The 9,517-nt window shown below is 40.1% G+C and overlaps 1 protein-coding gene across 1 annotated transcript in view; it reads left to right on the forward strand.

Annotated features, from left to right (window-relative positions):
- The window catches only part of LOC140234349 (uncharacterized), a 14,033-nt gene extending 11,195 nt beyond the window's left edge, over positions 1–2,838 (forward strand). Inside the window, exon 2 of the mRNA XM_072314407.1 lies at positions 1,522–2,838. Coding sequence (XP_072170508.1) covers positions 1,769–2,308 — 540 coding nt within the window. The 5' untranslated portion in view covers positions 1,522–1,768 and the 3' untranslated portion in view covers positions 2,309–2,838. The remainder of the gene's footprint in view (positions 1–1,521) is intronic.
- The last annotated feature ends 6,679 nt before the right edge of the window (positions 2,839–9,517 follow it).

Genomic DNA, 9,517 nt, shown 5'->3' on the forward strand with positions numbered 1-9,517 from the left:
ACCCTAGGAACTTCGCGCTTCGCACACATCAACTTGGAGTTTCCCGTTTGCTAGGGGTTTCGGGCGGGAGAATCTCCAGATCAGAAGGTGCTTGGGGTTGGAGTCTCTGTAATGACGACGAGATGAGACATAGCCCTCTTGGTTATGTAAATAATGGTCAAAGTTCATATTTGAAAATACAAATGTTAAAGTGAAGGTGACTCTTAAAAGACTTTATTGCCATGTTTGATTTCTGAGAGGTTTTTTTTTTGTGTGTGGGTTATTTTTTTTATTTTTTTTTTTACATTTTGAAGACCTTTTGGTAAATATTCAGTTACATAGCCTGTCTAATCGACTTACTTGCACACGCCAACACACGCATGAAATTTCCACTTGGTTGCATGACAGAAACAATTTGGTCTGAATTATGTAGGACTGTATAAAGAACTGGACTTTACGAATGTTTCTCAATATAACTTCAAGTCTCTATTTAACATCATTTTCGTTGTCGATCGTCCGTGACCGATATCTGATGACCCTAACTCGTCTTCAGTGACGAGTTTCATGTCTCGTTCTTTGTTTTGTTTTGTATTTTTACACTCTTGCTTTTCAAGACCATTGAACTTTAACATTGTACGGTAATTATATACTGGGCTCGCTCCGATTTGCTTAAACGTATACTGACACGGGAATAACAGGAATTTCTCCCTCAATTTCTCAATTTAAACGCATTTCATTTTGGCACCTGTTCCGTTGCATTTCGTTGTTTCAACATCAAGGCAAAATTTTCCAGTTCGTTCACCACTCTTGCTAGTCCTGCCAACGACACGTATAGTGTATTGGGCATTCAGTAAATCCTCAAACCTGCATCGCATTATCATCCAAGGTTTCTCCCCAATCTGTACCCCTTTTGAGAAAATCAAGATCCTCAGAGGCGAAATGAGAGAGAAAGGGAGAGAGAGAGAGAGAGAGAGGGAGAGGGAGAGAGAGAGGGTGTGTTTTAATGAGGAACAGGTAAAGTGAAAGAGGTACAGAAAGGGAGGGTATGTAAGCAAGGTAATTCAAAGACAATTGGTCCGCAAGCAGAACATCAGTATGGCTCTGGATAGTTCTACGAAAATAATAGTGTTTGAATAGACATTAATGGGATCTGAGCATGCGCTGTAGGTTTAAAAACTCTCCCGGTTGACCTCGGTGTGTTCCCCTTTACGGAAGTTGTCCCCACACCTTCCCAGCATGCACCAGTGTGCTATACTATACAATATTATAACGTTGTGGTATAATTACACTGTGAGATTGTTCCTGTCTGTGAGAATCCAAGCATGCGTCCGCCCCTGGGATGAAGTGACTTCATGCGATGTCTGTTTCGGCAGTTCCTTATGCATTAGATCACTATACACGGCCGATACGCTTGTAAACGCACAGACTGTGTCTAGCTGCTCCCGATTACTTGATTGAAGTTATACTGAGGCCACATATTGCAGTACCGTATACCCAGACACTGGATAGCTATGTATATTGTTTCTCTTCTTTTCTTCACAGGTGATTAATTGAAAATGATGGCTCTACGGTACTTCGGGAGACAGCGAAGTTCAACCGGAAGTAGCTCGTAAATCATACGAGGAGTTCAAGTCAACCGATGGGACCGCCACTTTCTCAATCTCCACAACTGTATGGTGTGACGCTTCGGTTGATCATGACGCCATCGGCGATCCATGCCCTATAATCCCAGTCGCTATATATCGACTTCTTTCCTTGCACCGACGTCGTTTCCTTATCGCTATCAAAGATGATCCTCACAAAAACTCCATGGATTTGGTTCATCCCCGTTTTCGTCGTCCTTGTGCTCATCCTGACCGTGGTGGCGATATGTATTTGTAAATGGCCGAGGCGTAAGGTGCCGAAGCACGTGGACCCTCGCATCATCCTGAAGGATGTGCAGAAAGTCGAGGTCATCTCCAATCCAGCCGCCCCGGAGTCGCCGACCATGCCGCGTTTCATGCCGGCAGGCGACGGACTGAGCGTGCGCAAGATCGACCTTACGATCCCGTCGTCGAACCCGACATCGGATGCCTGTGTCAACGGCTCGCACTTTACCCCTTCGCCACCGTTGCGACCGCCGTCGATGCACAAGCCGTCCTCGAGGCTGAAGAAGAGCAAGAAGAACAAGCTCCGCCTTGTCGAGGACGGCGACGAGGTCGAGTGCCAGAATTTCAGCACTACGATACCCGACATCACAATGATCGACGTCGATCTAAGTAATCACAAGCAATTCGCCTTTAATCTGGACCCGACAGAATGCGATCGGGATAAGCTCATTTTAGAGTAAGGTTCCCTGGACAAAGGAAAAGGAGGAAGGCTATGGAACATTGTGCCTTAATGTGGCCAAAGTTGTGATAATCAACCTTTTGTACATCATTGAGTGACGAAAAATGTTCATCACTAATTGTTGAGGCAGGGTCGTCGACTTTTGTCTCTTTTTTGTGTTTCTTTTTTAAAGTTTATCACTGCAAGACGAGTAATGGTGAGAGTCTACTTTTGTATGAAGACGGAAAGACGTGATTCAAAAGGATGACCAAGGAGCTTAGCCTTGGGATGACGAAGTAAGTTCTGAGGGAGACAGGGGCAATGTCTTCCCCTGTAAACAACAGATTCTTAACTATTGGAAATTGGAATAACTATTGTGAAAATGGAGTGACGCCCATTATGTATGTAAGCTTTGTTGACAGGAATGATTATATGTTTGATGCAACACCTTATGTCAACGATAATCTGTAAATGCAAGATCAAGTCAAAGAATGAAGATCAGTAGATCTAGCCATTGTCTTAACAATAGGCTAATAATGACGTGCAGACTGATTGGGGTACATTGATTTTAAATCATTTTCCTTCTTTTCTGTCAAAACAGTGATTGATCTCGAAATCACATTGTTGTTGATAGTGCAATAATGATAATAAGTTTAATGATAATCAATTAGTTTCATTAGTGGAAGTGTGGGTGACTGTCGGCATTCTCGTGCATTCGTGTATTTTGCTATTTAAAGGTTAAGTGTGTGATCCTTTTTCTTCCAATGGAAGAAATGTGCATAATAACATATTGTACTTATATGCATTTATTCAATTTGAGAAACAACAAGAAGGGAAAGACATATCTACAGTGATATTCAAACAACAAAATCGCCTCTCTAACCATGCTAACAAGGGTAGACATTTCAAGGAGAGGCAAAACAGCACAGAGCATGCTTGAACAGCTAGCTTTCCGCAGACTGCAAGTTTGGCTGCGTCTGTTTGTCGTTGTTGATATTGTTTGTGCCTTTCTTTGTCTTTTCCGTGGGCCCCCAGATATTACGTGTTTCTTAATCTGCCTTCCGAAACAGAACGAGTGACAGATTCTAGGGATCGAGAACATAAATGCAGTCGTGAGGAAAGGCGTTTGCGATTAATAATGCAGGCTTTCAAGAAGTGAATCACATTGATATAATATAGTCAGCAAAGATTTAAGGTTCCCCGATGACAGAAGCGCCTGATCCAGCGTTGATGAATGAATTAAACCGTGCAATATTCAGAAACAATATGACTAAGATTCTGCCAGCTGCGCCATGCCTGTCAGCCTGTATCTCTGCATTTTGTCGATGCTGTGTGTTGCTCATGTACATTTCTCTCTTATCATCTGCTTGGAACTTTGTCGCAGCAGTCTCCGTGCGTGGGGGATAAACGAAAATCGTAGCCGGAAAAAGAAAAAAAAAATCGGCGGAAGGGGAGGGGGCGGGGGGAGATGGGTCGGCGGAGGCGGGGAAGCAGAAAAGTTGAAATGGCATCATTCATCATTATTTTTTTTTTTTTTTCATTTTATTAGAAATCGTGTAGTGTTATGCTCTAAATTTGCGACCACTACAGTCTTGCATAACAGTTTTTTTTTTTTTTTTTCAGTTCGATTGATTCGGTTCTGACACACAGTGTAACAAAAGTGAGAGAGAAATCGAGAGACATATAGAATATTAAGTGTGTGTGATAGTGTGTGTGTGTGCGTGTGTGCGTGCGTGCGTATGAAGACGGAAGAGACAAATTACTGATAAGCTGCCATTTTTCCCTAAAACTTGTCAAGTTGTGTCACATAGATAATATACTACCTTTAAATGTCTGGTGGAAGTAAAGTGACTATCTGTCCGAGTGTAAGAACACAGATATATTTTTCTGTCATGCGAGTATTATCTATGACTAATATTACGTACCTTGATCATTGTTTCTTATGTTCGGGATTAACCTGGCACCGAACAAGCCTTCAGCCGCTGTTTTATCGTGCATGCCAGAAACTTGGCAGAGTGCGAGGAGTGTGCAGAAATCTGACAATGGAACTTTGACCTTGTATATTTTGTATGATGGCAGGCGATTTATTGTTGCAAATTGACTGGCAACATATTATTTCTTATCTTTAATTTTCATTGGATGGCGACTGCTGCCAAACATTTATCGTATCTTTCTCTTTACATGTTGTATTCAGTGTGTAGCAGATCGTGATAACAGACAATTAATGGCAATCTACAGCGCTAATAAATTCTGTTGTGCGAAAGAGAAATCTTTGCATATAAGTATATAGGAGGACTACATGAAAAGTATGTGGTTGCTGTTTTTTTTTTCTTGTTCTTACAAAAACAATGAGAAAATACTGTACACCTGTGTGTATAGGGAAACAATGAAGTGGGAGTTTTGACATTGGTTAATACAATGATTGCTGTATCCAATCTCATGGGCCTGTAATGGCTTCCCCGATTAAAACAAAAAGAAATCAACAAGAACTAAATCTAGAAGTCCAAGTTCTACATTTTCAAAAATTTTTTGTCTTTTTTTTTTATTAGAGCAAATCATCCGAGGAAGGTTTCTTTCACTTATGCAGAGAGCGTGTACAAATGACAATGTTGATCGTGACTGAATTTGTTCCGATACACACATATTGTATTGTACTTTTTTATTCTGGTCCCTCGCATATTATAGCACTGTTCTAAGCTTCGACTGCATGAAAACGCTCCCGACACTTATCTTTTGCTTTAGGTGTGAAAGTTCACCTTTGCACAATGTTGTATTTCTACGTTGAAGGGAAAGAAGACTTGAATCAAGAAACAATTGGATATTGACTCATGGTATTTCATTCAAGAAGAATATGTGCTTATTAACTCCTGTATAATATTATACTTTCTAGCATATAGTGCCATTCAAATTCTACGTTTTGTAAATCTGATGTTTTTGTATGATTCGATAATAAAAGAGATTGTTGTGTACATTTTTGTTGAACCGTCATTTTTTTTTGCGTACCCGAAGACATCTTTTGATGTTGCGACCTTGTCCGATTCGAGATCGAAAACGTTACCCTCACAATTTTCTTAATACAACATCTTTATTTGTTTAATTCATTTATTAGAATATTACAGTTTTCAAGGGATGGTATATAGTATTGGTTGAGATGAGGATTCAACTCTTAACTTTTTGCGAGATACTTAGAAACCATTTTATGAAATGTTAAAGAGCACACAATTCTAACAGCAATTCAAAATTTATTAGATGAAAATCGGTTTTGAAATGGCTGAGACATCCACAAACAAAGTAAAAGAAAGCGATCCTAATAAAAGGTTTGTCCCACCTTTTTATTAGGATTGCTTTGTTTTGGATATCCCAGCCATTTCAAAACCAATTATTTTCTTCAAATAAACTTTGATTCATAATCATATTTCATGAGAAGTTTCTCATTTTCTCACAAATAAGTTGGAAACCTGAAGCCACAACTCAACCAAGATTTTGTCATCCGTTTAACATTGGAAGATTTATTTATTACCAGGATCAGTTGCTCATAAACCAATGCATTCCTTTAAAGATCTAATAAGTCGGTCCTTCGGCCTCTAAGACTCCGTTGTCTTTCAATGGCGATCAATTTCTCATGCCGAATGCAATTACATTGTATCTTATACTGTTATTATCGTTATCATTTTTATTGTCTAATCGTCACAAGATCAATATCGCGGAACAAGGAACCTTAGACTTCTGGAACTTTTGTGAGGATCCTCGCCGTCTCCAGCCGTGCTACTTTTTGGAGCGTTTGCACTCCACCGAGTACACCCACATCGTACATTAAGAATCATAAAGGGAACACTTGATGGGACTTCCTAAACACAGGCAGTTGACAGGGATCTATCTCAAATCCAGCTTGTTCTTGACGTGCTAATCACACAATAGCACACACCCAACATCGCCCTCTCACGGTCACACCTGTTAAGTCAAGGCCTGAGCGCAATCAACATGATCAATACAAATAATGCAGAGTGGGAGCATCCCATGCACCCTTTCATAATCCCCCACCCTCCTCATCCTGCTAAGTCTGTCTTTCCTACTTTGTAGCTGTACTGCAAAATGATTTTCAGTTAAAGACCCTGAGAATTTCTTTCTCACTATGTCGTAGGGCTTGCCATTTTGATATCTAATTTTGTTTAATGACTCTTTGTATCGTGATTTCACTTTTCCATTCTGAATAGACCGTTCTGTAATTCAAATTATTACCATTAATGGGTATTTCTTTTTCCACAGCTTAGGAACGAAGCAATGATTCATCTGCTCCCTCCCATTGGCCCAAATTCATGAAGGTGGTACAATCTTGTCCATGGTTTAAACCATGGACAAAGACCGTAGTTTTGTGTGGGGCGCCAAGTGTCGTCGACGAAATGACAATATTCCCTAACGAAATGACTGGTTTCATAACGAAATACTAGTAGGCCATGCGACACTTGGCGCCCCATACAAAAGTATGTGTTTTTTTTTTTGTCCATGGTTTAAACCGTGGACAAAGATGGTACCATCTTCGTGGATTCGGGTGATTGAGTTCCGAAGGCAGAATGCACTCGGGTGCTGCTAGGTAGGGCAAGCTATGTGGTTGTCAAGGGCAACTTCTGCGAACGAAGCATGCATCAAATCTGAGTACATTACATCTCCGGTCTATTTCGTTGGTCATTAACGGTAAAACCAAATTCGTGCGTTTTGCAGATTGAGATGTTTTACTTTAATGAATACCGGGGAAATGGTTACATAACCTCGAATGCGCTGCACTTCCTTGGAATTGATAACAAAAATTAATGACATGTCTTAGCTAACGGCTTGCTTAAAGTAAATTTAGATTTTAGTTTTGAAAATCAATAGTGACATACAATGGGATGTAATGATAGGCCTAATCATGTTGTGTGTGCATTTTGTGCGTGACCATGGTGGAGTGCATTCCTTAGCAGAATTTTAGCGATAGCAAACAAGAAACTTCAGAATAAGTGTTTATAACCAACCCTAGGCTTGAAATGTGAATGGTAGTAAAAGCTTTTTCAATCTGTTAATAAGACCGAGCTACAGATATGCAATGACTATGTATCGACAAAACTTATTAGACCTACATTTTAAAAGAACAACGAAAGCCCCTGTGAAGAATCATGGTCATTGTACATGCACTGTAATGACGAAGTTAAGATTAAGAACTAGCTGACCCAGGCTCTTGGAAAACTCAAGCATCAGACCACACAAAAACTGTCGTCCACATTAAATACATTATTAGAGGAAAAGCGGGGAAATTGTTGGTTATTGCAAGGCTATACTTGCTTTGAAGGTCCCATACATTGCCGTCGCGATATGCTGTAATGAAAAAAAAAAAAAAAAGAATGCTAACCAGATTTTCGTCTAATCGTCATCTTCTTTCAGCCGTTATCCTGCCTTGTCAGTGAAAGTTAATTTTCCATGTCCGAAAGCTGGTTAACATCTCGTTCCCGGAAGACACGTACGAGAGTGAGGAACGCACAGTGTACAAGTATGGGGCGCCAAGTGTTGCATGGTCTACTAGTATTTCGTTACGAAATCAGTCATTTTTATTTTCGTCGACTAAATGGCCATTTCGTAACGAAATGGCACTATTACGTAACGAAATGATCATTTCGTATCAACATTCAGTTATTTCGTATAGAAATGAACATTTAGTCGACGAAATGACTGATTTCGTAACAAAATGGACCATGCGACAATTGGCGACCCATATACAGGTACCGTGATACTCTCCCTCCGGCAGAAAATAATCTTCAGTCTGTTAGTCATATCCCTTGAATGGATCTCACTTCAAAATTTCTACACCTCACCGCAGCTCAGTTAGCTATCAACCGTAATTTCCTCTTTTTGTATGATAATGAAAGCGAGTCAGGCACCTGACAAATACACACTTAAAGAGCTGGTACGGTTTTGGTTGAGATGGGAATTCACATTTCATTTTTGTTTTATTTTTGCGAGATAATTAGAAACAACTTATGAAAATTAAAGAGCATAATATTATAATTCTAAGAGGAATTCAAAGTGTATTTATGAAAACTGGTTTTGAAATGGCTAAGATATAACAAAAAAAAGAAGAAAACAAAGTGGTCCTAATAAAAGGTTGGTTCCACCTTTTATAAGGACCACTTCGTTTTTAAATGTCTCAGCCATTTCAAAACCAATTTTCATCAATTAAACTTTGAATTCATCTTAGAATCGTACGTTCTTTCATATTTCATAGACTGTTATTATCTCATATAAGAATTGGGAACATAAAGACCCATCTCAACCAAAACTATATCATCCCTTATACGCTTTAACGCTCTGTATCACAACAGAGACAGATATAATTCTTTCTCCCTGTCTTTCTTCCTCTCTCCTTCTCTCTCCCTCTCTCTTGTCATTTCTCCCTCTCCATCCCCCCCCCCCGACCCCCCCCCCCCCCCTCCGACTCTCCCTCTCTCACTATCTCGCTCTCACTTACTGACGGACGCCAAAATCTCCCTGGATCTATCCCTGTCGTAATATGCAAAGTCATGCAAGTTCTAGTCTACTATGCAAAGTCCAGAAATGATCCGAATACTCCTCCGTTACTTATTCTCTTTCTAGCTCTCTGCTGCTTATCAGTGTGTTTGTGTCTGTTGCTATATAATACGTGGCTGTTTGTCTGACACAACTCATTACTTTGCTACATGCATGCATGCATAGAGAGATCAATTGAGCAGGCATTTTCTTTCATTTAGAAACATGGCTCTATGTTATAACCATTCACAATTGTTTCTCGTTCCCCCTACTCCTGCGACCACCGCTAGAACACACCAAAGCGAAAGGATTGACACATAAAGACAAAACACAAAGAATTATTAACAACTCACAAAACAAAATCAAATCAATAAATTAATTTTATAAAGTGAGATAAAGACGATATCAGTGTGAATAAAACTACAGTAGTTTCGGAAGTACTTTAGCAATACAATTTGTACAAAATCGCTAGCCTGAACTATTCAAGTAAGCTACAGATACGCTGTGTAAAATTTTGAGGTATTGGTGCGCCTCTCAGCCCGGCGATGATATTCACACAATCAACGACAACCTTCGGCGCTTCACGATGGGGTCATACAACGAGCTCGACACCCATCAGTCATTCAGCCCACGAGTTACGACACTAGGCAAAAAAGGCCAACGAGAACGACATTGCCGACATTAAGCCCCGTGATGC

The sequence above is a fragment of the Diadema setosum genome, chromosome 10 (assembly GCF_964275005.1).
Source record: "Diadema setosum chromosome 10, eeDiaSeto1, whole genome shotgun sequence".
NCBI lineage: Eukaryota > Metazoa > Echinodermata > Echinoidea > Diadematoida > Diadematidae > Diadema > Diadema setosum.